We start from the raw sequence: 27,238 nt of genomic DNA, 5'->3' as shown, positions 1-27,238 counted from the left end.
GAAGTTATCTTAAGTTGTGAGGGTAGAGAGTTAAATTTGATGAGACCAATATTTGTACTACCTACCTTCCTCTCCGTTCAAGTAGCTGTCACAAAAAAAAATTTCATATCTAGATATTTTTCACATGTTACGTTCTGACTAAGACGTGGAATATCATTTCCCAAAAAATATTATTTCAACACAAAACATATATATTTATTTTCGTTATTTCAATTTGAACACGTTGTATTTAAGCGCCTCATTTTCTTCATTAAATAACTTATTTAGAGTGCATCAGGATTTGAGTTTGTCAAAAATTTAAATTAAAAAAGTTTAGAACAAGATGGTTTCGGAATTTGCTGAGCAAAACTCACCTGATGAAATCTACTTGCCATATATATTTTAATTTTTGATTGATATATAAATAATTAATACATTAATAATATTTATATTTTGAATTTTTATTAATATAAACAGTTATATTTATATATAGGTGAAATAATATTGATAGTTCCCAAATTCAAACCCATTGTCGTTTCAGGGCCCATTGCCATCCTTATCTAAATTTGACATAGGATGAACTATTTGATATATATATATATATATATATATATGTATGTGTATTTATATATATTTATATCTCCTTTTTTTTTTTCCAAATCTTCGTACGTATTTAAAGCTATAAAAGCTTGTGGAGGAGTGTTACAAAGTAATCACTTCAATGCTACGGTACTAGTAATTTGAGGGAAAAAAAAAAAAAGAAAAGACAAGATTCAACAGCAAGATTCTCTCCCGAGTCCACAACCCATACCGCCATTAATGGAGAAACAGATTGCCATTATTGGAGCTGGTCTTAGTGGCCTTCTCGCCTGCAAGTACGTCCTCTCCAAGGGTCTGCAACCCATCGTCTTTGAGTCTCGAACCGACGTTGGAGGAGTCTGGATCAAGACCATACAGACGACGAAGCTCCAGACCCCAAAATCTATTTACCAATTTTCAGATTTTCCATGGCCGAGTTCAGTGCCGGAAGATTTTCCTGATCACGATAAAGTTCTTGACTACATTAAATCTTATGCGGAGCATTTTGACTTAATCAAGCACATCAAATTCAATTCAAGAGTTGTGGGAATTGAATATGAAGGAGCTTCTGGCAGTGAAGAGATCGAAAAATGGAGTTTATGGAGTGGCAATGGTGAGCGATTTGGCTCGGGAGGGAAATGGAAGGTAGTGGTGGAGCACAACCATGGCGTTGCTGATGAGACAAAGGTACACATAATAAGCAACTTCAAATAAATTTATCCCCTTATATGAACTTCAAATAAATTTAAAAACGAGATGAATTCAATTAAAAAAAAAAAATGATACTAACTTTAATCACAAAATCTAAAACGTATTCTTTCGATTTCATGTACAATTAAAGAGAAAGTTAGGTGCAAAGAACGTCTCCAACGGTCAAGCATTGGCAAAAATATTTCCAACTAGTTACGTATGTCAATTCAAGAGCTTATTTTAACGTAAAAACCCCAAAATTAATTGAAACTTATTTCTGAAAGTCTCCAAATAGCTTCTCAAGACTGGAAAGCATGACCAGAAAAGAAAAAATTTGCAGATTTACAAAGTGGATTTTGTGATTCTGTGTGTGGGGAGATTTAGTGATGTGCCGAATATTCCTGAATACCCACCTGGAAAGGGACCAGAAACGTTTCATGGAAAGGTGATACACTCCATAGACTACACTAAGATGGAGTACGAAACTGCTGGTAAATTTGTTGAAGGAAAGCGAGTTGCCATTGTTGGCTTCCAGAAATCTGCACTGGACATCGCAATGGAGGTCGCAGCAGTAAATGGTACGTTCAAATTTCACCTTCTACAATTTCTCGTCATGTTAATCACACAATAACTCGGTAAAAATTGGAGCGGATATTTCATTTTAGCTATCAATCTCTCAATAGATTGTTAAATTTTTGTCAAAAACTTATATAATGACAGCGTGTTTGGTTTTTCTCGTTTGATTCTTGGTTCTGATTTTTATAGACTTCAACGTGCATAATTATAAGTCTTATTGTATTTATTGGGAAAATTTTTATAAAATAGAAGTAATTCTAAAATATCTTTTATTGAAAATGAGAAAAGTCTTTTATTTACTATAAATATTTATCTGCATAGGTATATATAAGTATTAATATAATTTTTAAAATTCTAAATATATAAACCATAATAAAGTTTAGCACATAAAGTAAATAAAAAAAACTCAAAAAAATAAATATCAATTATCATATTCATAAGTTACGTGTAACTTAATTTTTTTAATACAATAAAGAGTTATAAACATGTTTGAAATCTGTAAATTATTATTTTCACCAACTATATATTCAAAAATAATATAGAAATTAGAAGTAGAAATTGACTATAAATTAAATAAAAACTAAATTAAATGAGACCTTTTTAACTTGCCCTCAGTAATATCCTACCATAGATTCACAGAAAACATCTTATTTATCACTTGTGTAACTTCAATCCACCCATTCGCAGGGAAGCAAAACCCATGCACAGTGCTATACAGAAGTGAACAATGGGGCGTCCCTGATTATCTTCCATGGGGTTTACCTTTAGCGTATTTGTACTTAACCCGGTTCTCAGAGCTTTTGCTACACAAACCTGGTGAGGGCCTCTTGCTCAGTCTCTTGGCTTCAATTCTTTCACCCGTGAGATGGGCTTTTTCAAAATTTGTTGAAACACATATTAAAAGGAAGCTTCGGTTGGAAAAGTTTGGAATGGTGCCAGAACACAGTTTTTTTAATCAAATCAATACATGTTTAGTATCAACAGTGCCTGAAAATTTCTATGAAAAAGTTGAAGAGGGAAGCATCATATTAAAGAAAGCTCCAAGCTTTAGTTTCTGTAAAGAGGGAATTATGGTTGATGGTGAAACCAAACCTATTGAGACAGATTTGGTCATATTTGCTACTGGGTTCAGTGGTGATAAAAAGCTCAAGGACATTTTTATGTCAAAGACCTTTCAGGACTCCATTTTAGGGTCCACTAATGCAGCTGTTCCTCTCTACAGGTTACCAACCCACGCTTTCTATTCTTTTTTTTTTTTTCAAGAACATAAAAAATAATTTGGATCATTAGTGTCAATAATTCAATTGAACTTTCCATTTGATCAGGGAATGTATACATCCTCGAATTCCGCAACTAGCAGTGATTGGATACTCAGAAAGTGTTTCAAACCTGTATACCTCGGAAATAAGAAGCAAATGGCTGGCAGAGCTACTTGGTGGGACGTTCAAGTTACCCAGCATTAAAGACATGGAAGAAGATGTTGCGAAATGGGACAAACACTGGAAACGGTACTCCGGCAAATACTACAGAAGATCTTGCATAGCTGCTATTCATATTTGGTATAACGATCAACTGTGCAAGGATATGGGATGGAATCCAAAGAGGAAGAAAGGGTTCTTTGCTGATTTGTTTGAGCCTTATGGTCCCACGGACTACTTAGTGTCCTCTTAATCTGACAATCTACGAGAATTTCTTTGGATCAACTTTCCTTCTATTCCTACCCAGTAGCTCGAAGACAACAAATTATGTTTTAATGAAGAGAATTGAATCTACTATCAATAAAATTGCTTAAGAATAAACCCACCCACAACGGGTCTCCATATTTCTTTATTGGGTTTCTCTTTTTTTTTTTAAGGCCATAATTTCTGGGCGAGAAGCTCTTTTGGTGCGAGGGTTCTCAGATATTAACCCGACTTAGCAAAAAGGAGAAGATTGAACCGGGCAGAACAAGGCTTTTCAGCAGGAAGGTAATCATAAGATGCTGACTGCATTGCAAATGAAAAGAAAACTTATTTTGTTTGCATTGCGTGTGGGTTTCTTCTTGTTGACTGTTGGGTCACCAGGCACCATGGCATTGATTACATTTGGGCAATATCCAACCTTCCATGCTAAGATTAAGGAAAAAAGAAAAAGCAGATGCCAAGAACTACTAGAATGAAAATATCTGAGTATGGAGACAAATGTTTTTGTTTTTCACAGAGTCTCTTTAAGTAAACGAAAAATAATTGATTTATTAACTTGAAAAATATTCTGAACCTTTAAATTTTAAATATATATATATATATATACACACACACATACATATGAATATATTCTACCGAAAATAAAAACAAGCAAAGCATCTAAATTTTCTGTCCATACGAACCTTAAGCAGTCATTGTAAAGCATGGCATCAAGTAGCCGTAAGCAGAACGTTTGTATCAGTTATAAGCCTCAACAGACAAATACAATATATGATTGCTTCAATCATTCCCTAACATAAGAATTTACTGCTATAGAATCATAAAACTAATATCAGATAATCTACTTTCGGTATTGAAATGCACATAAGATTTGGAAATAATTAATTAATTTCGAAATCAATGAATAACAAATTATTGTAGGTATGTTTCTTATGTACTTGCTACAACCAATTGAAAGTAGAATGTCCTACAGCTAAGAAAGCTATCTTCTCGAAGGTGCAAATTCTCATGAAAAGCTCCCTGACTTCTTCAATGGCGACTGGTGTCCTCCAGTCACTTCCACGTTGTTCCCGTCTCCGTGAGTTAGCTGAAAAAGAAGTTGGGTAACCAGTTGTAGACCCGTAAAATACAATCTGACAAGATATATGACTGGGAGACGTAGAATCACCTTGTTATATTAATAGATGTTTAGATGAAGTTAAGAGGAGTAATTATCTAACCTCAAAAGGAAAAAAAAAAAAAAAAAAAAAAAGAATAGATGACAATGTAAATAAGATATACAAAATAATCATACCGCGAAGAAGAGAAGAACTATCAGCAGTTCTTGTTACTTTATTGCAAACTGATTTAGTAAAACAATAAATGTTTAACCCTAAACTAAGTCACAAGGATGGTATCATCGAGCCAAAATCAGTACGAGAAGGGTTCCAAGATCAAAACCTGAATCAACCTTTTAACTCCTTTTTTTACCACAAATTGCCTCGTGTAGTTATAATCTCAACAGGGCTAGTACGTACAATTCTGTTCTCTCTGTTACATCACACAAACAATAAGGGAAAAAGAGAAGTTGTTTTGCTATCAAGGAGAATTTTTTCCCCTTTTTGTTTTTCAACTTCATTATAATTCTCTAAAAGAACTCATAATTCTAAGTTTCATAGAGCGCGTCCTGAATTACTTACAACCATTTTGACAGCATCTATTCAGATGACCGAATATAACAATTATTTCTTATTCGTGGAACTAATATCTTATATGGCAGTGTCTAATAATCAACACCAACAAAATAATACATGGATTGTCAAATTCTGACCAATAAACTTGCTCTCTAAATGATCAACAGAATTCCGCATATCCACCAACCTCGGCTCTCTGGATGTCCCCATGCATAAACCACCATGGGCCCCTTGTTGACAATAGTCTGAAAAGTACAAGTCAAATATCAGATAAGGGTATAAGTGATGAACAGGAAGAAACCACAAAAATAAGCAGACTACCACTGTTAGCAAATATTATAAATTCCTAAAAAGATTTAATGATGAAAAAAAAGTTTGGACAGGACACGTGTGACAAAGCACTTGCCAGAGTTAGAACCGAGAAAACACTTCTTAAAATCACTTCTTAGATATGCATATACTCTCATGGAACTGTTTATATACTTTGACCATAATCAATTTTTTTCAGAAGCAAAAGTTCCTTGGTTAGCACAGACATCGCATAAATTATTACATACAGACGCATATGTAAAAGTACTATGCAAAACTGTATATATTAGTCTTAAAGTTTTGCAATTTACCTAACAAATCCTGCCACCATTCGCAATGTCATAAAGAGAGCCAAGCCAAACCAAACCCCACGAAGACCAAGAACAGATGGAGCATATAACAAAACAAAAGAAGATATTGCTCCCACCAACATCTACAAATCAGATGACAAATATTAGAAGAAACAAGTTCTTGAAACCTTTATACCTGACAGAATGACATTGTGAAGTTACAAGCACAAGAATGCAGCTTACCATAGAGCGAGCTGCATATGGGAAGTCAGACATGCCATAGTGGAGACCGTCAAAAATAAATGCTAAAGCAGTAATAGGTTGAGTAGCACCAACAAACTATAACAAATGAAAACAAATAATAAATAAATAAGCAGGAAAGCAGATTATTTTAGAGATTTAAACCATCCACTACCAATCCCCTCCTAGAGAGCGAAAGAGAGAGGTTGCTTTACCATAGATTTGGATACATACCAATACCCCAGTACTAACAATTTCTAACACCGCAGCGTCTTTGGTGAATAAAGTGGCCAAAGAACTAAAAGATAATCCCAAAATTGCAGCCAAGGAAATGCCTGTGAGCAATCCAATCTGGAAATACACATAAATTAAAAACCTCAACTACAACGAAAGCATCTGATACATACTGTCTAAATACCACATGGCATAAAACATAACTGTGAGGCATCAAAGAAAAGCTTACCTTCAAAACAAAACTGGTAACTTCTTTTACACCCTTAAAGTCGCCTTTAGATACAGAAGTTGCAATCAAGGTCTATAAAAATAAAAGAACTCAAGAGTTTGACTATAAGCAAAAAACAGCAAATTTAACATCAGCATTATTACAGAAGTGACAGAAAGGGTCCATAAAATAGCATTAGTATTGAGTTTGGTTCAAATCCAAATTTTATATAATAGAAATAGAATATAATACATATAGGATAAAATTTGAACAAAAATAGTATTTCAATTCCAAGTTTTAATTCCTTACTTAGAGATATGGGAATACAAATTCATGACTATAGAATTGAGGACGAGGGAAACTCATTAAGTTATATATGAAATATGTAAATGATACTCTATATATTAAATAACTAAAACTTAAGAATTGAATGAAAATAAAACCGGATTGGACCAAAAGCCATGTAATTATTTTCAGGTATTTACTTTCCTCTTTGGAGAAATCTAAGATCATAGCTTGCACAGAAAGCTTATTTCTCATCATCAACTGCAGGGAAACACTCAGCAGGGACACCTTTCATGTCTAGAGTCTGAGTATTTCATGCAAGATGTTGACCACTTAATATATAATTTTTTTTACAAGCAAATTTTGTTTTACCTGACCAGATGCAGCAAGTGCATCTGTAAGAAGAGATACAGCCAGCCATACTTGCATGCATATCTGATGTGCAGCCATAGCTACAGAACCTTGGCGAGCTGCCATTGAGGTCGCCAGTGTCATCGTCATCAGCACAGCAAGAGTCCTTCCAAGAACAAAGCCACCTATAAGACCCTTTGTAAGAAAAGCATGTCCAAGACTTCGACAAAAAGTGAAAAGAAAAAAAAAATACAAATATGGACAGCACAGCACTTTTTGCTTCCAGAAGACTATCACAAGATCTCATAATAAGATTAGTTTTCCAAAAACTGGGATAAGAATAGCAGGAAAGTAAAAATTTACCTGATTTTACATAGCTACCAAACTGCAACTGTCCCATTTTTGGAGGCAATAGTACAACTCTCTCGTTTAGATACCAGATCATGAGAAAAGCAACAATATATCTGGGAGACCATTGGAGCATATAAGTCACAGCCATTTAAAAAAGTCCTAAACAAATGATTGGATGACCGACAGGAAATGGTCCAATCTTTTAGCTATATTCTGGTAAAAAGCAACACAAAAAACTAAAGCACATAAACCACATACTGAGAGATAACAGTTGAGATGGCTGCTCCTGCTACCCCCATGCGAAACTGATAAATAAGCAAGGGGAACAAGAACGCAGCCAACAAATTACCAATACCTGCACCAATTACATAAAAGGCATTATATTGGACAATGAACTAACAGATATAAAAATCATACGTCAAGCACTATTTAACATCAATTTTCATTCATGCTTTCAGCAATCATTTTTCTCCACGACAACATCACTAATATTGGTTCTTAAGACACATTTCACTTATGTATGATAAAATGCATATTTCTTTTAAATGTAGAAGAGTCATCATGATCAAACATGAACCAATAACATAAGGTTAATTAGAGACTAAGGAAAGCAGAAAACAAAAATGGGTCACAAGTAAATTCTAAAACACTGTCAAGTATGTCATCCATCAGTCCCCTAAAAAGTACCTAATAAAAAGGTTGAGGCACCACCAGTCTGTCTCATTTAAACAACCAACCTGAGCCTCATGATTGAGAGTTTGTTACTCATTGTTTGGCTGTTGAATGATTTCCAGACAGGCATTATTATGAAAGACATATTGAAATGATAAATACACAATTCAATTTGGTAACAAATGAGTTTTCTTTTTTCCTATTTCTTGTTAGTTTGAAATGAAAATCCACATACATGCACTACCCGAATCCTCAATTCAGTGATAGAGAAAATTTAGTTGTAATCATAACAAATGAGTTTTCTTTTGGTCCAATCTTGTTAGTTAGGAATGATGACCACATATACCCATTACGTGAATCCTATATTCAGTAATAGACAACATTTAGGTGCAATCATACTCCAATTATTGAAGCTTGTAAATTAACAGCGCACGCACACGCATCCAGTCCGAGTTACAATAGTTTGCCAAAATGAAACAGAAGAACTTTGCAACATATTCAAAGCAAGCACTGTATACAAATGTCAGCAACAACCTAACAGGCCAGTGTTATAGTATATATTGGGAGCAAACTACGGAAAATATGAAAAGTTTATTATCAAAAGCTAAATCAAACACTTGCCTAAGCAGAAAACTGGAGTTTTTGTATCCTTGAAACCACGAAAAATGCCTTGAAGAGCCAAAGACACTACAAAAGCTGGGGCGCCAACAGCTCTCAGTGAAAGAAATTGCTGTGCTGGAATGTACATTTCCGATGCCTGTTTATTTAAACACAACATAAAATTCATCTAAAGTAATCAATATCTTCAACGAGTGTGAGAGAGATGATTTATCAATTATACAGCACTGACAGAGGACAGAATTATGCAGATAAAGATGCATAGAGTTTTTCATTATATCTTACAGACTCTGTTCACATGGAACTTATCTGTGACAAACCCATTAATCTGAGAAACAGTCCAGATCCCAGTGACAATGCCAAGGCCTCGAACAGTCCGATTCCAACTGCTAATAATAAAGCTGTAGATACCGAAGATAATTGCTTCCTTTCAGCTACTCCACCAGAAGCTTTAGCATCAGAACTCTCATTTAGACTACCCCTTTCTGTACAGCAGCAATTCAATCAAATTTGAAGGTGATGGTACAAAAGAGCATCCCTGAAAAGAACATATAGGAGTAAGGAGTTACACTGTCAGCTTGATTTCACCTGATGTCAAGTCCTGACTGGCATTCTTCGACAGATCTTCAGCCACAAAGGAGGTAGCAACACTCAGAAGAGGAATATTAAACAGCTTTGATATAATGTTGAAAATTGACATGGAAACACCAGCTGAACCTAATTCCACAGAGCCTACAGAGATAACAAGTAACTCTTGCTTAGCAAAAGCTTAAAGGTGCCCATCGGCAAAGCTTTGATCACATTCAACATCTTTCCATAATATGTTATAATCAACATAAACGAATGCCTAAAAAAAGAGTCAATTATGCCTTCAACCTAAACTAGATGGATCACAAAACACTAGTCTTGACCAAACAAAAAAGGATGAAGTGTTAACAATGAACTGACGGAAAGAGATAAACATGACGTCCATAAAAGTTTAAGAATTAATTCCAATTCCCAAATCTAAACAAAAAAGATACTTGCAAAGCACCAATTGGTAACCATTGAAGCAACTAAACCACACCTAATCTACCAATATAGGCTGTTTCCATCAGCAGTGCCAAGGGGTCAATTGCCTGTCCAGCAATTGCAGGTAAAGAAAGCAGTACAAGCTCTTGCTTGACATCCAAAGGTTTTGATTCATCCACTCTCTCCTTCGTTTCACTACCAATATGAAAAAACATTTAAGTGTTACAAGTATAACCAAATATGTATTCAGTGTAGCTGAATATGAATGGAAAAATAACAAGATTAACTAAAGTCTAACAAAGGTTACCCCATTAAACTGCTTGTGTCATTATCTTCTCCTAAAGCCCATGTCTCCTCGAAGTCAGCAGAATCCACACTGCAATCGGGGGTGAACTGACTCCGAACCACATTAGAGTAGTAACTTCGGTGGTGAATCACCAACGGTGACAATGAGCTTCTATATTTTGCAGACAAGGTACAATTGCATGCACCATCTACATAATCTAATCCCTTACTGTTAGCAGCATAAAAATTTGGAGCTTCAGTTTTCTGCCCTGATGAATGCAACCTTCCCAAACCTTCAACCTTTCTCCATTTAGAAGTCTCACTTGTCAATCCAGCAGACATTATTCTTCTACTAAGTTGAGTGATCGTCATTGTTAATAATTCTCGACTATAGCTTCAAAACTGGGTTGAAGATCCTGTTTATCAGTACAAAGAATTGGAACTGATAAACTTAGAAATCAATAAGTAATGCGCATTACATTCCCATATTCATATAGAAAATACGTATGACATGCGTGTATAAATCCTATCAAACGAAACAAACACCCAATTTCCATTTAAAGAAACTCTACCACAAATTAAGAAGAGTAAAATATTTATAATCGGATGGTTTACAGATTAAAACAAGAAGTTGGGAGAAAGGTGTTGGTTTTCACATTCCAAACAACAGAGCAAAAGAAGTTATGAGCGCTAAAAATGGAAAGCAATCAAAATTCATCCGATTGAACTAACCCGTCAAACAAAGAAGACAAAGCTGAAGAATTTTATTACTCATTCATCAAATGGTGAAACCATAACGGAAACGCAAGAGAAATCAGAATTAAGAACAGAGCAAAAAACGCAAGCACGATCGCTGACCTCGATTACATAGAAATGGGAAAAGGAGAAGGAAAAAAGCGAAATTAAATGAAAAAAAAAAAAAAGTGAAAATAATACTATAGACTAGTAAAATCTAGAGGAACGTACCCTGTTCTGTTCCCAGGAAACGAAAATGGCGGCAGGTTATGTAAAACGAATTAAAATTACACCAAAATAACCTTCTGATTCTCTTTTCTTGTTTGTGTTGTTTGGGTAGACGTTGTTAGGGTTTTACGTAAGAGAAGAGAAAAAAGACAAGGCAAAGCACCGGGGTAAAAGAGCTTCACGTATCACCATGAGAGATACGAGAAAGCGAAAATATAAGATAACTGGAACGAAGTGGAGCGGAAAGGGGAGAGAGAAGAAGTTGATTCATGGACTTGTATTTGGGCTCTTCTGACGGAGTAGGCTCATATAATAAATCTTGAGTCCAAGCTTAGTAAATTAAAGTTTTATTCTTATTTTCTTTTTTTTAATTTTATAAAAAATTTCTCAAGATATCAGCAAGTCTATAATAAGCCCAGAAAAAAAAAAAAAAATCACAAGATAAATGTGGGTAATTTTTCAAATAATTTTAAAATAAATTGGCTAATATCCTAGACAGAGTATAGATGCATATATCTACATAATATTGTCGGGAGTTTTAAAGATATAAACCACCAGGTAAAAATTAAAGAAAAATTTAGAGGAAAAACAAGTAAATAGAGAGATACAATGTTAATATAGTTGTAGTTTATTTTTACATCTTTTAGTAGACAGCCTAAAAAGATTTAGAAGGTTTTTTATTTGAAATTTTTAATTTAATTACAAAATCTGTTAAAAAATCTTCAGCCAAATTTTTAAATAACCAAATTTTTTTTTTGTATATAATCGGTTGAAAGATAATTTAATTTTTAGTTAACAAAAAAAAAAAAAAAACTTTATTATTGGAATAGGAAAAAATTTTCTTTTTCAAGGCGGCAATATAAACCTTGGCGTTGCCGTATTTCGAACCGAAGACCTTGACTGTGTTAAACTGTCGTGATAACCGACTGTACCACGACACCTATTGCTTTGGTGTAATAAATACACCAAATATATTTCTTATGGTAAAAAAAAGTAAACAAATGGCGTCGCCCGGACTCGAACATGAGACCTTCAGTGTGTTAGACTGACGTGATAACCAACTACACCACGACACCAGGGTGGGATTTCAATATTTGTAGTAGAATGAGGGTTGATTTTTTAAACATACATGCAAATAAAATATTCTAAAAATAAATATTCACCTCAATCAATATAATATATTTATTTACATCAAATAAATAATTAAAGAAATAAGGATTTTTGATTTAATTTTAGTTGAATTGTAGTGAAATTATCACCCGCATATGAGGTACGTTTTTTAGCCGTATTTATGATATTTACCGGCTCCTAATAGAGTGGGTAAAGACAAATTAGGCCATCCTTAATTCCTTTAATGCTGATAATTGGACTATAATATAAAAGCTGTAAAGAAAGAAAAACAAAGCGTCTAAACATTTTTTACTTCTTTTACACCGTGAGCGCAAAGCTCATTATGCACAAAAAGTCATAAGTTAATTCATTAAGTTTTTAAATGTTATACAAACACTAAGAAGAAACTTATGCCATTGCTCTTGGAAACTTGAGATTTAAGTAATTACGGGATTCCATCGGAATTGATATGGAAGAAGAAATGGAAGGGTGTATAAAATACCCTGGGAATAGCTGCTTTATAGTTGTCGTTCTGTTGGAAGAAAAATGTAAAAAAAATAAATAAAGAAAAGTAAATAAATAAATATATATAAGGGTAAAAATGTTATTTTCCACTCTAAAAGCACTTAATTATTTTATAAATTGAAATTTGAGATTAAGACCAAACACAAGCTGAAGTCAGTCGCCTCCAGCCGGGTCAATCAAGGCAAGTGTTTCGAGACACATTCATACCATACTTTTGAAAAGGATTTGATTGTTTATGCATTCATACCATACCTTTCAATTTTACCAGTCTGATTTTCTTCAAAACTAAAAGAAGCTCTTTCTTTCCCAGCACACGAATAGTAAAACTAAATGTCCATTTGTGAACCAACGTGAAAAGACGAATTTTTATTTTTTATTTTTTATTTTTATTACTATATGGAAATAATGACATATGTGGGAAGCACAATACTAAAAACAATACAACCATATATATATATATATATCATATTACACTAATTGAAATTGACACTCTGCTTTTATTAATTGCCTGCTCCAAAACATTATAAAAAAATCCAGACTACACAAAATGTGGAGAAACTAGCACACACTTAGAGAAGAAAATGTAAAGAAAGCAGCAGCAAGTGAACAGATATCAACACCAAATTCCAACTCAACCGACTTGTTGGAGCATGATTTGGAGGAGGAAGAGGAGCTGTTGAACAAAATAAAATCAATAAAACTTAGTTTATGTACCTCTTGAACACACCAAAAACCAGTATTTTCACATGCACTTTCTGAAACATCATTTAACCTAATTCATAAGGAATTATGTGTATCTTTTTACTTATTTAAAGATTCATCGGTCGGTTCAAAATTCAGACCAATATCTAATTTTCTGGACTTACTTGCACAAGTGGATTCACTGAGAAGTGTGGTGTGAATAGTTTGCCTCGAGAAACCAGCGTAACTGCAGGTTGTCCGATTGCAAGAGGTCGTAGAAGTGTTGCCGAGGGATAAATTGTTTGATCCTGCACAAAGCATAGAAGGGCACGTTCCCGAGTTGGACGATGGCGGAATTGCAGTGGGTTCACATTGCAATCTGGTCAGAAAATCCAAAGATAACAACAAGAAGATAAAAATCAGCTTGTTCCCAAAGAAAGTAGTAATAAACTGTAAGAATATGGAGGGGAAGAATACTTACATCCAGTTATTTGCCGAAGAACACGAACACTTTACACAATTATTGGCGGTAAACACAGAAGTGTTGTTAGAAACGAGTAGAGGGAAATCCAACGAGTCATTTCTTATGGATGAGTTGCAAGCTGCCAATTTTCAAACATCAAATACCTTCGAGTATCTATAATGGCTTGAGAAGCAAACAGACGATGAAGAAATAATACAAATTGGTTTTAATTATATTGTAAAAAATTATGTGATTAAAAATTATTATTGTCATTAATATATTCTAAATAAAATAATTGGACATTTTTATATGTTTAACAATGATTTAATCGTTTAAATTGCAATAATAATTTTATACATAAAAATATATATATATATATATATAATTGGTAATTTGTGTCTTGTATAATAATAATAAATTTACTCAGATGTTTATTAAAGAAAAAGTCCACATTTTTATTAGTCAAAAAGTCAAACCAAATAACCAGAAACAGAAAGAAGCAGTGAAAAAGTGAAAGGAAGAAGAAAAAATGAACTAACCTCTGAGAGGAACATCAAAAGCTTTAGCAGCGATAAGTTGATTGTCACCGGAAATCCCATTGAGCTTCAACAAAGTCTCCTTATCCACCCCAAACTCGCTGGAAATTTCCTCGACGGAGCTCCCTTCTAACACCACGTGAGCGTAGTGTACGACTCGTTCTCCGTTCACCTCATCGCAGCTGCAAGGCAGCGGGATCCACAGCGACTGGTTAACCTCAATCAAGTCCGGGTTAGGAATATTGTTGATCTCCACAATATGCTGGAACTGAACCAGACCGCCGAAAACGTCGGCGGCGATATGAAAGAGGCCGTCGTCTTTCTTGACTTTGTAGATAGGGACTCTGTCGGAGATGCCGGTGCCGTTTGAGCAAACGCAAGGGATAGGGATTTTGATAGTCTGGTTTGCGGGAATGGAGAAGGAGCGTGGGGTTGAGAGAGGTAGGTTGTTAGCGCCGAGAATGGAGCGGAGCTTTTTGACGGTGAAGAGAGATTGGAGTTCGGACAAGGTGGTGGCGTTGGGGGTGAGATAGCCAACGAGGGATTGACACTTTGAGGAGGAATTGCAAGTGAATCTGCCGCCTTGAGCGGCTGAGTGAGCGATTAAAACGGAGAAGAGAAGAAGAGGGAGTAAGAGAAAGCAGTGAGAGGAAGAAGAGGAGGAAAAAGCCATTACTGTATATTTGTTGAAGGGTAGAAAGTGGGTTTCTTAAAGGGGTCGGAGTCTGCAAATTTTGTTATTGGAGAAGATAAGGACAGGACGGGTGTTTTAGTTTTCGTCCATGTGGTGGGTGCTCTCGTAATTTGATGACGAATTTATGAGGTTTTTTGTATTTTAGAAATTAACACTAAATTATTATCTAGTTATTAATTAGTTATTGAAATAAAAAATTTAATCATAATTTAGTGATCCGGAAATGAGTAGAAGTGATGTGATGATTATATAAGTGGTAATTGCCACTCGATCCAACTAAAGAAGAATGTGGGTTGGTCTTCTTGTTTCACATGTTTAATGATGAAATATTTTTATTCTTATTGGTGGGGGGATTCAAAACACTTATTTTTCTTTACAATAATCAATATAAAATATGGACTGGAAAATTTAAAATTCCAATAAATGCGCCAAAAAAAAGGAAAATACTTTTTCTTCAAATTGTTCTCACGGTTCATAAGTCAAATGTGGAAATGTAGGGGGGAGCTGCGTATAGAATTATCGTTGTGCGGACTTTCTGGGCCAACTTGATTTTTTATTATGAACCGTCTGCAGCGGGCTCTCTGAATGTCTTTAGAAGGACTCTTTACTGGAGTTTTATGTACTAAAATATGTATTCTATATTCTATTAAAAAAAAAAAAAAAAGCTCGGTCATTGCGAGTCAATGCTTTCATTACGAGTAAAGTAAATGTGTGGGGTCGGTTGGCACGTCTATACAGCATTTAGGAAAGTAACGGGTGTAAAATAAATTAATAATTGTAGCTGTTCAACGGTATAATTTATCTGGAAACTAATAAAAATTACCCTTCATTAGTTTTAAGATAAGTAATCAATTTAATTAATAAATTATAAACTATGTTGTTATTTACTTCAAATTTTCATCATAATTTGGTGCGCGAGCTTGTAAAATTATTTTAGATATATTTTTCTTTGAGAAACAATAAAAATTGTTTTTGGATTTATACTGAAAATATAATGTTTTTGTTTACAGCTACGAATAGAGAAAGAAAATTAATAATTTAAAAAAACTTATATTATATCTCTTTTTGTTTCCTAATATCTGTAAATATCATGAATATAGTAGTTTAAATAAAGTAAATTAATTATTTTTATTTTGTTTATTAATTTCAATCTTTAATTTATCGTAACTATTAAATCCTATAAAGAATAATATGTAGTCAAAACAAAAGAAAAATCCGTTGCCTTGATTAGAAGTTTCTCTAATTGTATAAGTGAATCATGAAGTGAAATAATTTTATAAAAACAAAATTGTCTAATCTAATTATAACATAAAGAAAAATTTATAAACTATTATAGTAATTTGCCCTTAATTTTATTAGTCAACTTACGTTTCTACTAAAGTTATTGATAAAAAAGTGTAATACCATACCATAATTGCGTATACGCATTTTATTGAATTGGAAGGCTACATAAACATTTAATTTTGTAATAAATTACTTCAGAATATTAGAAGACAACGACATCATGTATACTTGAGTATTATTTATCAAATAAATTATTCACACATCATTTATCTTATCTGCCCAAAAGGAAAATCGTACCATTTCGTTTGTACCGATCCTAAAATTATAATGTCATCAAATGACAATTACGAGCTATGAACATCTATTTTCGTTAAGGCAATTGCGAACTAAGTCAAATTTGTATTCCATTCATCACTAATTTGCTAAAGATATGACATTTTAAAAATGGCACTAACTTAGTAGGAAATTATTAAAATTCTACCAGTAAATATAGAATTTAAAATTATAAGCGAAATTCATGCCGGTATCAATGTTTGTTGTTCTCGTCTAAACGTCCATTATTTCCTTTCTAAACCAATTGTAAATTTCTAATAGATTCCACAATTTTCTTTTCTAAACGTAGCTACGAAAAATTATGTTGCCCGCTTACATTGGCACTAATTCATACCAAATTATAATACAGAAATATGGTAAATTTATATTTTGTATTTTCAAGCATGAACTGGGCTTGTGTTCTTTGCTAACTTCGTGCTGTACCTGCGCTGCAATCCAACGTTTCTCAAGCCTCCTTCCTGAACGTTTAGTTGGTAATTGCTCAGCGGCGGCCACAGCTTACTCCCTTCTTGTTTAAATTTGATAAGGATTTTAGAAGAATCCTACAAGAGTAGTGGATAAAAACAAGAGTGCGAACACCCTGATAGACCCAAGCATGCCAAAGCAACATTTTTATGAGAAAACCCGTTCAGCTGACTCTTGAATGTTGCATGCACCCCATGACTGTCTTTTCTCTTTCTCTTTTTTTCCTTCTTTCCCCAATAATAATATACATCAACAATATTTCATCCTATTTTTTTGGAAATTAATTAAATAGAGGTGGATGTTTCACCAGGAAGAATATTTAAATTTGACAGTGTTCCCAAAATTTTTCATGCACATATATTCAACAACACACTACTAACAACTTAGAGTTTGCCCTTCCTGAGCAACTTCACTCTAGTTGAGAGGTCAGGATAGTACCGGAGAACTATTCCGAGCAAGTTTCTATTTGGTGTGAACCTTTCAATCCTCAAACCCATCTCCTTCAAGTGTTATTCATGGTCAAGTCTGCATTTAAATGTAAGATAGAATTAGGCATGGTAACATGCCTCAGTAGTTTGGATCAATACTACTAAAGAAATGGAAAACCAATGTACAGTCACTTCTCCTCCAGGCGGCGCAGGATAGACTCAGCAAAGTTTTGTTGCCTGTACATGCAAAATCAGCAGTGAGCTTCAAGCTGTAAGGGTGCTTCAAATGCCATCAGGTATATTTATTAATCAAGCTGATTATATTAGCAAATGCCCCAGTTATGGACAAAACCCAATACCACGAAACAAGGTTACTGAGGTAAGTTTTTGTTTTTCACATCCAAAAGGAAATAGCGGAAGACAATAAAAATAATTTAAAGCCTTTCCACAAGATCAATACAATCATTGTTGACAATTTTCTTCAGTCAAATGCAGTACTCCATGTTCATGGTACCTTATTGTTCTTTGAATATATGTAAATATTAGATGTTAAATGGTCATAGGTGGCAAGTGTACAAGCTATCAACAACATGAGATATCACAGGTTACCTAAAGAACCCAGCAACCAATCCCTATGACTGCTAAGAATGCCCATAAAACTGGTGGGAGAAAAACCATATTATTCAAAGGTGTTTTTATATTTGGATGATGTTTGGCCCAATCTAAAACACACAAGGAGCTCAAAATTCTTCAATAGAATATTGCTGTATGAATTTATTTCATAAATAAGCTTCTAAAATGTTTGTATAACATGAGTTTCTAAGAAATTGGTTTAGAACTACTTAAGACATTTTGTAGTCCACACCAACTTACTTTAGACAACTTACAAGCTCTCCAAAATAAGAGCTACCCTCTACCATCTTTCAAGAGCTCATTTGACCAAAAGTTGAGATAAACACCATATTAATGTTCCCTTAATGTCCTCAGGGATAATATAGATAAACAAGAAGCAGATGCGTAAGAACTTGTAGCTACATATAAATGATCAAACCAAGTATCAATTGATAGATGTAAAATAGCTTCAAGCTTAGAAAAGATGGAAAGAATCTGGGAAATGATTCGCTTACTTGCGTTCTCTATGTTTTGGACTCGGACGTGAATACTTCAGATATCCATCCCACGGAACCTTTTTCAGACCTGCTCGAACAGATATTATGTCCCTTACCCTGCATAAAAGGTCTCAAACTCCAAGATCCGAAACAAGCTAATGGAGACAAAATTTTCTCTATCAATGAATATGCTCAGTTTCATTGCAAATCAGTAAGAATTTTTACCTCTCTGCAAACTCAATGGCTGTCTCACCAGGCTTCAGATTTTGGGGCTCCAAGTACCACACATCACATACGACAGCCCAGGATGTCATTAGCTGCAGCAGATGCATTGTGAAGGACTGCCTGCAGAGAAAATGTGGGAAACATCATGATGTGAATCTACAAATGAAATACGAGCTAAACAACATAGTGAAACATCATGTGTGATTCAAATATTTAAAAGAAAAAAAAAAAAACTATGCCTGCTAAGCAGCATAATCATAGTCTTCACAAACAGGAAAGCATCTTAACAGGAAGTAAAATAAACTCTACTTGATTCTACAAGCCAAAATTCCATGCTGTTATAGTTATCTGCAGAAATTAAAATTTTTCAAGAGTTATACTTACTTCCGGCTATTCCAAAAGGCATCAACAAAAATTTTGTTGTACTTGATTGCAATTGGGCAAACAGTGCAGCCAAGTTCAAAAGCGCCCTGAACCATCAAGGAGATAAAAAAATTAAAGTTTAAAGAAAACTTCAATAATCCACCAAATATTTGCTCTTGTACCTTCTTAAACATAACAGTGTAGTGGTTGTTCACACAAGTCCCTTCAGGAAATATAAGAAGAGGGTTGTTGTCAGCACCCTGAACATGATCCCTTAACCTGAAAGATTTAAATCAAATTATCATAACCATTGGAAATAACAGGATGCAAATGTTCTTGCCCGTGACAATTTTACTTACTTCTTGGCTACAATTTCACGATCCTTTGCCTCTGAACGGTTGAACCAGATACACCCTACACTCTCTAGTATAGTGCTTTGCAGTAGTCCTAAACATAAAACCAAAACAAATCAAATAGAACATTCAGTATATTCAAATTCACATTTTATGCTCATGATCAGTCAGCTCTGCATTAGCAGAAAGCAACAAAATCAGAAAAAAGGAAAGCATAAAATCCAGGCTTCTAAAATTAGATATTTCCAATAAATGACTTCGCTTCCAATGCAAACAAAAAATATCTCAATAATAAGTTGAAACCGAGGAAGACTGCAAAACGAGTGATAATTTGCTGAAACCACTTTTCCACCTCCAGATATGAATACTCCAACAAGAACATACATTTCCTAACAATGAAAGTAAAAATGATTAATGTCCATCTAGAATTGTACATATCAATATTGAATTTCTAAAAAATCCGAAAAAAAAAGGAGTCAAAACAAAGGCAGATGATGTGGGAATTGAAAAGAGGAGAAAAAATATATATGGAACTTCATCTATTGAAAACACATAAGCTACATTTTCCCAACTCAAGAGGCATTGGAGACTCTTAACGTGCATACTGCAACATTAAATTCTTAGCATGTGTCCTACAAGCACGTGACGTTAATACTTACCAACCCATCCAGGATGCTTCTGCATGATAACAGCAAATGCAGTCATCTGTTCTAAGACGATAAAATCTATCATTGAGGTATGGTTGGCCACAAACACCTGTTCAACACAAAACAAAAAGAGATTTTGGTTAATACTCAAAAGAGATTTTGGTTGTCAACAAATTGTTTTTAAAAAAAACACCTGGGGGCTAGTTAAGGTATCTGCAGGACACATTTTAAAGAGCATAACCTGCTTAGGCCGGATGCTAGGCCTAGGACCATGGTATTTGACAACACCAGTCCATGATGCAACAAAGAAACTGCACATCATCTCTACCAAGCACCTCTGAAGAGAAAATAAGCAATCTTGAGTTTGAAAGTGAAAAGGAAATAAAATCCAATTCTCAGATAGAGAGAACAAGACATAGGAAGACAAAGTATTGGGTCAAATTTGGATCTGAAATGTGTTGATTGCATTTCAAAAAAGGGAACACCAGATATCAAATAACGCAAAAAATTATCTGAAAAAATAATTTGACAAAAAATATAGTAAGATTTTTGTTTTTTGAGATATAGAAAATATAGTAAGATTAAATGGAATTAGTCTGGGCAATAGTAATAACTCTAATCATGGACAAAGCGCATCCTTCCTGCCATGCTTTTCTTACAGTCCAGAGGGTTGATAAAGCATGTAGAGCATAATCTGCTGGTCTCCTCCTCTAATCATAGACAAACATGAAAAATTGAAATGTCCTAGAGGAGTTGGTTTATAGCATCCTGCTTCTTACACTAAAAGGTAGAGTAAAGATACCTAGGGTTCCATAAAGCAAACTTCAAGTTACTCTCTTTTTTCTATATTCCCTCATCTCTGTGGGTATCTAGACACTTACTTAGTTTCTTAGTATAGAAAGATTACATGTTGAAAGTTGCATAACCAGATGTATTAAGAAGATTATGGCTAAAAAATTTATGGAAATGGTCCCAGCCCCAAGCATAAAAATGGCAGGGAACTCAATGGCATAGTTTATTTAGTACGAACAATACCACATATAATGAAGATTCAAGAAGAAAGAGAATAACAGTATTCTAATGGTATGAATCCAGGGAACTCTGCATAAGATAAAGCTCAGACCTCTATCTTTTTTCTCAACTTATCATGGCTTCTCAGCAGATAGTGCACTGGAATGAATGATGAGAGAAATATAAACCATCCTACTGCCAACACTAGACACCTGCAGATTTTATGGATATCCAGTAATTAGTTGCGGATACAACATAACATGCGCTACTTAACAAAGCCAGTTGGCTACAAAAGAATCAGATGATTCATTAAAAATAATACCAAGATATACAATTCAAGCTCGAGATAGAGATCATTTAGTGGGGGAAATAAATTCTGCAGTGAGATTAAAGAAGAAAGACTGCATATAGCATGATTCAACACTCTCCCTCTATCTGAGCAGATAAAAAAAGCTTACCTCACAGGAAAAAGAATAAAATGTCGAATGAGCACGCCAAAACACCATAGAGGAAACAAATATATGTTCCAGTTCCAAGGTTCTGGAGGAATTGACTTAAAACATCGCGTGAAGGAGTCCTGGCAATTTCAGGTAAAATCAGAAGTTTCTATAAATAAAGATTTTTACATGTAAACAGAAAATTGATTTCAGTCTCTACTTTTCTCAAATTGATGGCATGAAATTCACTCTTAACCAGAAGATATCTATTCTTTTTGAAATATTAACCCGAAGATAGAGAAATCATGTTTAAGGAATCACCTTCCAATAAAAGAAGTAAAAGCACTCACACAGCTCACAATCTAATTATTCCCCTCCCTCCTGGACCGAAAATTTTTCCGGAATCATTTCTCCATAAAACAAACATGACTACAAAAATTACTAAGAATCGCGAGAGAGCTTACATCGACAATGGCACCGGCAGCTTCAGTCAGAGTAGGCGAAATGTCAAGCAAATCACGCCTAAAAAAGAGTTCGCCAAGCATCACCAGTCAAAATCAATCAATCAATCGCCTGAAGTCATTTTAGCTTATCGAGAAAAACCAAAGAAAAAAGAAGGCGCAAATCGGAATCTCGCCAGAGGACAGTTTTTCATCTCTAACTAGTTATCGCGCAAACGAAATCCAAATGCAAAATGACATATACATATCGAAGCATGCATGCATATACATATATATAGATACAGCTATGTCTAGAGAGAGAGGTTGTGAAGATTACAGGCGAAGCTTGCCATGAGGCTCTTGGATGGAGGATCCGGAAGGGAGGTAGTCTTCGATGTTGGGACGATCCAAATCCAATTCAGAACTTGAGGAGACAAGTTTACCCTGACTGCTCATATTCTCCGCCTCCTTTACTCCGTTGCAAATGACTTAATCTCTGAGCGCTCTGTTTCTGGTTCTCTCTTGTCTAGTGGCGGTGGGTTAACTGGAATATGTTTATTTCTTTTTCGTTTTTTTTTTTGCTGTTGTTTTCTATTGGCTGATGATTTTGATCTGGTGCGTGTTAGAAAGAAAGAAGGAAGAAGATGACGAATTTAGTAGCAATCACGCACCTCAATGCGCCCTTTGCCTATTCTTTTCCACTTGTTTTTAATGATGCCTCTCTCTCTCTCTCTCTCTCTCTCTCTGTTTATTATCAGAAACAAGAAAGTAATAAATTTTTTTAAGACCAGAAAAATTACTTTTATCATTTTAGATTTTTTATTTTTAGTTATATTTTAAATTAAATAAAAATTTATTGTAAGCTGGTGTAGTATATTGGTGAGAGTATCATTAATTTTTTGGTACATATATTAAATGATAATTTTGTGTACAAATCTAAATGAATATCCTTTATTTTTCTGAAATAATAATATTATTAAAAATATAATAATAAAGTATGAAATAATTTTTGAATTTTTTAGGTTTTCTTTTTTTTTTTTTTTTTGTTTAAATTGTGCAATGTTGTTGAGTAGCTGAGCAAGAAGAAAGAAACTTGGTCAACCAACGGCGGACAAACAATAGTATCTTACTTAATAATGTCTTCTTCATGCGGTAGCTCTGAGTTTTATATTATAAATATTGTGAAAAAGTAATATTTACATAAATACATAAAAATTCCTCCTTATATTTTTTTTTTTAAAAAAAAACTCTTATTATTGGATTAAACTATTTTATTTTAATTATTTTGAATTTACGTACGAATCAAATTTAAACCCAATATTTTTTAATCGATTTTTAGAAATTAATTGAAAGGAAAAAAGAGAACTGCTAATACAAAGAATGGATTGTTTTGAGCCCAAGCCCAGGAATTATTATTACTATATTATAAGATAATTAGATTATTTTTTGGACCCAAATATGGGGACATTGGTGGCCCAACGTATTTTTACGGACTAGTCCCAACGATCGTAGAAATATTTAGATTTAGATTATGTTTAAGAATAAATTGATATGTTTTTCCTAAGTTGACCAATTCATGTTTAGTTTTCAATTAAATTAAAAATCTGTATTGGCCGTAAAAGTCACCTGATGCAATCAGATAATTTAAATAAATGGTTTGAACAAGCAATAACCAGAATAATATACACACACATATATATATTATGGAGAAAACAAACACATGCAACAAACAATAATCTGAAAAAGTAAAATAAAAATTATGCAGTTGGAAAACAGTAGTTTAATTTAGTGGGTAGAGAATTAAAAATGAAGGATCCAATGACATATACCACTGAAGGTTTTTTTTTAAATTAAAAAAAAAAAAATCATAATTTTTATATTTTAATGAGTTATATGTTGAACTGGTTTGCACGTTGATTATTTAATTTATTAATTTAATTAATAACTTATCAATTAAATTGTTAGCTCAAAATATAGATAAAAAATTTAAAAAGTCAAAACTATCAAATTAAGTCTGATTTCAATAACTATATTTTAAAGTCATTAGATAAGATACTGCCCTTTTAATTTTAATAATTATTAGTAAATAAAAATAGAGAGACCGTTGTTTTAATTCTTAATAATTAAAAATTCACCATAAATTTCACGTATAATTATTGAATTAATCAAATTATTTTTTCTGGGCAAGTGGAAATAGTACGGAGATACGTCTGAATCTCACGTGAATTCAGTGTATTAAAGGAATTTTCACCTACACCTCATTTCACCCATGACTTGTCTCCAACAATGATTTAAAATCAACATTTTTTTTATTTTTTATTTTTTCTTCAATTTTGTTTCATTCATCGTTATTGCTTAGTGCTCAGCAAAAAGATAAGTATAAGTTTGTTCTTATATGTTTATTTTTATTAATTTAATTAAAATTATGTCAAAATATGTAACACTCCGAATCTAAGAATTAGGCTCAGAAACGTGAATTTTAATATTATTTTAATTATGTTTATTTTTTTTAAATGTCAATTTTAAACTTTTTTTAAATAATTTTTAAAAGATAAGATCAAATTATAAATAAACGAGAATATGTTTTAAAAAAATATTTAGAAAAAGGAGTCAAATAGTAAAAAAAAAAATATGGGTCATGTGTACGCCCAGTCAGCAGCACGATGAATTGCTGCACGCTGCATGGTAGACATGTCGACACAGGTTCCATGCAGGAAGCCATGCAGACAATTCGCATGTCAGGCCAATCGAACGACTCAGGGCCACTCCTACATGCACGAACGACCGAGATCAATTTTTTGGATAACTCTGATCAAACGGTTCACGTGTCTTCAACCGAACGGTCTAGATTTGTTTTCCAAATAAACAAGGTCGGGCGACTGAGGTTGATCCACGTAGGCCTAGATGGACAATCCAGATCAAAGGGATGAGAATATTTAAGAATCTCATTCAGTCAAACCCCAAACCTTAGCCGACATGCCTTGTCACAGAAGAAGAAGAAGGGTGGTCGGAAGGAGACCCAGTCGGAGAAGGAATGTCGGCGCCACCATGCCAGAACGCCGAAAACACTCTGGTAAGCTAGAAATTCTTCTCGTTCTTCCTGTTTCTCTGCCCTTAGTCATCTAACGTGTTTTCGATGCAGGGTAACCGAGAGAAGCCGCACACTGCGAGGAAGGAACGACAGAGCTCGGTTGAATCGCAGTACCGGATGACCAAAACCGTCAGTAAGCCTTTGTTTTTCCCTTTCTTTCGCCGCAAAACACCTTCTAACCACGATTTAAATAAATTTTCACCAAGGACCGGCCAAAACCAGTTTGACCGAAAGGATGAGCCACTGGAGAAGAGGACCAGGTGGCAGAGCACGGCAGCGCCACTGCGCTGGAACCCCAACCCGACCTCCGGTGAGATTTTTGCCATTTTTTACCGTTTCTTACGTAATTTCACATCATTTTAACGTATGTTTTAATCTTATCAGAAAAATCCAAGAAAATTCGAGATCCAAAAATCGTCGAGAATCGTAGTGAAAAAGCGATGTTTTGAACATTGACCCAGTGTAAGAATCTCCCATCCATTTTTTCTATTACAGTGAAATTAAAACTAAATTAATAATAAACAAAAATTTTGGATAACTGACAGTTTCTTGATTAATTAAGTACATGTTTTTGATGAAGCAAGTAATCGGTCAGTTTATACTTGCTTAATTGTGCTAACTATTTATTTGGTTACTTTATTGTACTTATTTATTTACTTTGTTTTATTTTAACCTACTTTAATTTATTTGTCTTAATTTATATTTCTCGTTGTTCTATTTTGTGCATAATACATTTCAGTCAGCATAATGTATATTTATTTCATTCACATATTTTGAAATATAAATTTCGTACTCTTGTTTTACTGGGGATATGGGTATATGTGTCATTTGGGGTTAAATAATAAATGAAAGAAATAATATGTATGAACTAATGTGATTGAATGAAAAGGGTTTATCGGGTGTCATAGGTAAGAGTGTACAAACTTGGTGCATAAGGCGAACCCTACTATGAACGTTACCCTCAACCGTATGGGGTTAAAAAGTCCCATACCGAAAAGGGTTGGGAGTTTATAAGTATCGCTCATACCAGACGAGATATTGAAGTAGTTGTTTGTTGTGCCGCTTGTTATCAGATGTGGCAACGGAACGGTCGTTTAATTACAAATGAAATGTTCATATCCATGTATAGTGGAGATCCCTATGGACACCCAGCGACACAGGTAGGGAAAGGTAAAATGATGGTAAAAAGGTGAACACGGTAAAAAAATCCGACTTGAAAAATGTGAGGAGCCAAATGTTATATGTCTACTTCAGTATACTGTTAGATTGTGATTCTGATTTTATTTTAATGAATAGTATTCGAGAAGTTATAGGTTAGTTGAGAAAATACTAACATTTTTAGTTAAACGAATAATGAATGTAATGGCATTCAGGTTTTATTAAGAATGAGCTTCATTTGATATTTTATATTTTTTACAACCTTTTGATTTTTTGTATCAGTGGTAAGGTATTGATATTCTTATATAATTAGTGTAGTTCACCTCTTTTGTAATATCGGGATCCAAAATTTGGTCCGAAATCAATTTTTTTATTTATAAAAATAATAAAAAATATATATTTAATTTAGTTTTATTAAATTTTTTGAGAAAAATAAGTTATTAATGAAATTAAAAACAATTTTAGGGAATATGGGTGAAATTTTGAGTTCATGAGGTGTTTTTGAAAGAAAAATTAAAAACATGGGATCAAAATACAAAAAGAAAAAATTCGGCTACGTGGGACAACCCAGTCAGCAACCACGACGAACTAGATTATGTTGCGTGGCAAAACACACTGACATCGACGCGACGCGGGAGGACACGCAGGCGATCCACGTGCCGAACGATTCGATGGTCCATATTTAATTTCATGCTCGTGAACGGCTCAAATGCATTCCTTCCTTAGGTATGACCGGACGGACAAGATCAATCACGTGAACAGTGCATATTCGCCCACGCAATCGGTCTAAACAGACAACGATCGGACAACTCTCCTTGCTCTATGTTGATGTGAATGGTTGACCCAAATCGACGCGGGATAAGTATATAAATATCGCATCGTAGGAAAA

General features: G+C 34.0%; 4 protein-coding genes and 1 non-coding gene across 10 annotated transcripts; 1 reads left to right on the top strand and 4 right to left on the bottom strand.

Moving 5' to 3' along the window:
* The first annotated feature begins 681 nt into the window (after window positions 1-681).
* Window positions 682-3,627, top strand: LOC110819041 (putative flavin-containing monooxygenase 1). 3 transcript variants are annotated; one of them, XM_022048123.2, is made up of 5 exons: window positions 682-1,245; window positions 1,400-1,465; window positions 1,589-1,826; window positions 2,512-3,046; window positions 3,150-3,627. In XM_022048123.2, the coding sequence occupies exons 1-5, from the start codon at window positions 799-801 to the stop codon at window positions 3,493-3,495; spliced, it is 1,632 nt and encodes a 543-aa protein (XP_021903815.1). In that variant the 5' UTR covers window positions 682-798; the 3' UTR covers window positions 3,496-3,627. The 3 variants fall into 3 exon arrangements, with proteins under 3 accessions (XP_021903815.1, XP_088078190.1, XP_021903816.1); XM_088222064.1 differs by having other exon boundaries at window positions 1,544-1,826; XM_022048124.2 differs by lacking the exon at window positions 1,400-1,465 and having other exon boundaries at window positions 684-1,245.
* A 749-nt stretch (window positions 3,628-4,376) lies between these two features.
* Window positions 4,377-11,289, bottom strand: LOC110818967 (MATE efflux family protein). Its single transcript, XM_088222063.1, has 15 exons — window positions 11,000-11,289; window positions 10,056-10,449; window positions 9,804-9,943; window positions 9,326-9,469; window positions 9,051-9,222; window positions 8,741-8,880; window positions 7,706-7,802; window positions 7,460-7,560; window positions 7,118-7,281; window positions 6,482-6,553; window positions 6,253-6,369; window positions 6,022-6,117; window positions 5,800-5,921; window positions 5,367-5,424; window positions 4,377-4,593 (listed from the first exon to the last, which is right to left on the bottom strand). The coding sequence occupies exons 2-15, from the start codon at window positions 10,403-10,405 to the stop codon at window positions 4,513-4,515; spliced, it is 1,854 nt and encodes a 617-aa protein (XP_088078189.1). The 5' UTR covers window positions 10,406-10,449; window positions 11,000-11,289; the 3' UTR covers window positions 4,377-4,512.
* A 709-nt stretch (window positions 11,290-11,998) lies between these two features.
* Window positions 11,999-12,072, bottom strand: TRNAV-AAC (transfer RNA valine (anticodon AAC)). Its single transcript has one exon. It is a non-coding gene; the product is annotated as a tRNA-Val (tRNA).
* Window positions 12,073-13,108: 1,036 nt separating this feature from the next.
* Window positions 13,109-15,069, bottom strand: LYM2 (lysm domain GPI-anchored protein 2 precursor). The gene is made up of 4 exons (XM_022048187.2): window positions 14,315-15,069; window positions 13,794-13,914; window positions 13,498-13,691; window positions 13,109-13,304 (listed from the first exon to the last, which is right to left on the bottom strand). The coding sequence occupies exons 1-4, from the start codon at window positions 14,982-14,984 to the stop codon at window positions 13,201-13,203; spliced, it is 1,089 nt and encodes a 362-aa protein (XP_021903879.1). The 5' UTR covers window positions 14,985-15,069; the 3' UTR covers window positions 13,109-13,200.
* A 2,263-nt stretch (window positions 15,070-17,332) lies between these two features.
* GPAT9 (glycerol-3-phosphate acyltransferase 9) lies at window positions 17,333-22,816 on the bottom strand. Of its 4 annotated transcripts, XM_022048067.2 has the most exons (13): window positions 22,438-22,816; window positions 22,125-22,182; window positions 21,682-21,800; window positions 21,336-21,435; window positions 20,406-20,549; window positions 20,225-20,321; window positions 19,572-19,659; window positions 19,395-19,491; window positions 19,234-19,319; window positions 18,850-18,969; window positions 18,643-18,741; window positions 17,702-17,752; window positions 17,333-17,612 (listed from the first exon to the last, which is right to left on the bottom strand). In XM_022048067.2, the coding sequence occupies exons 1-12, from the start codon at window positions 22,554-22,556 to the stop codon at window positions 17,704-17,706; spliced, it is 1,176 nt and encodes a 391-aa protein (XP_021903759.1). In that variant the 5' UTR covers window positions 22,557-22,816; the 3' UTR covers window positions 17,333-17,612; window positions 17,702-17,703. The 4 variants fall into 4 exon arrangements, with proteins under 4 accessions (XP_021903759.1, XP_021903758.1, XP_021903760.1 ...); XM_022048066.2 differs by having other exon boundaries at window positions 17,333-17,752; window positions 22,438-22,815; XM_022048068.2 differs by having other exon boundaries at window positions 17,333-17,752; window positions 20,454-20,549; window positions 22,438-22,812.
* Between the last annotated feature and the right edge of the window lie 4,422 nt (window positions 22,817-27,238).

This window comes from Carica papaya, chromosome 6 (assembly GCF_054855325.1).
Source record: "Carica papaya isolate Zhongbai chromosome 6, ASM5485532v1, whole genome shotgun sequence".
Taxonomy (NCBI): Eukaryota; Viridiplantae; Streptophyta; class Magnoliopsida; order Brassicales; family Caricaceae; genus Carica; species Carica papaya.
The sequence above is the reverse complement of the archived record's forward strand: the minus strand, read 5'-3'. Positions and strand labels throughout refer to the sequence as shown.

Bases quoted from the DNA above. Each gene is read 5' to 3' on its own strand.
- LOC110819041 (XM_088222064.1), top strand. From the start codon at position 799: ATGGAGAAACAGATTGCCATTATTGGAGCTGGTCTTAGTGGCCTTCTC. The intron at 1,466-1,543 runs GTATGTCAATTC...GTCTCCAAATAG, and splicing joins AAATATTTCCAACTAGTTAC to CTTCTCAAGACTGGAAAGCA. The intron at 1,827-2,511 runs GTACGTTCAAAT...ACCCATTCGCAG, and splicing joins GGAGGTCGCAGCAGTAAATG to GGAAGCAAAACCCATGCACA.
- GPAT9 (XM_022048067.2), bottom strand. From the start codon at position 22,556: ATGAGCAGTCAGGGTAAACTTGTCTCCTCAAGTTCTGAATTGGATTTG. The intron at 20,322-20,405 runs GTGTTTTTTTTA...TGTGTTGAACAG, and splicing joins ATACCTTAACTAGCCCCCAG to GTGTTTGTGGCCAACCATAC. The intron at 18,742-18,849 runs GTAAAAATTCTT...CCTTTTATGCAG, and splicing joins GCCATTGAGTTTGCAGAGAG to GGTAAGGGACATAATATCTG.
- LOC110818967 (XM_088222063.1), bottom strand. From the start codon at position 10,405: ATGACGATCACTCAACTTAGTAGAAGAATAATGTCTGCTGGATTGACA. The intron at 8,881-9,050 runs ACAGATAAGTTC...GTGTTTAAATAA, and splicing joins CTCAGATTAATGGGTTTGTC to ACAGGCATCGGAAATGTACA. The intron at 5,425-5,799 runs GTAAATTGCAAA...TGTACTTTTCAG, and splicing joins ATGGTGGCAGGATTTGTTAG to ACTATTGTCAACAAGGGGCC.
- LYM2 (XM_022048187.2), bottom strand. From the start codon at position 14,984: ATGGCTTTTTCCTCCTCTTCTTCCTCTCACTGCTTTCTCTTACTCCCT. The intron at 13,915-14,314 runs GTTAGTTCATTT...GAAAATTGGCAG, and splicing joins TTTTGATGTTCCTCTCAGAG to CTTGCAACTCATCCATAAGA. The intron at 13,305-13,497 runs GTAAGTCCAGAA...TTTGTTCAACAG, and splicing joins CAGTGAATCCACTTGTGCAA to CTCCTCTTCCTCCTCCAAAT.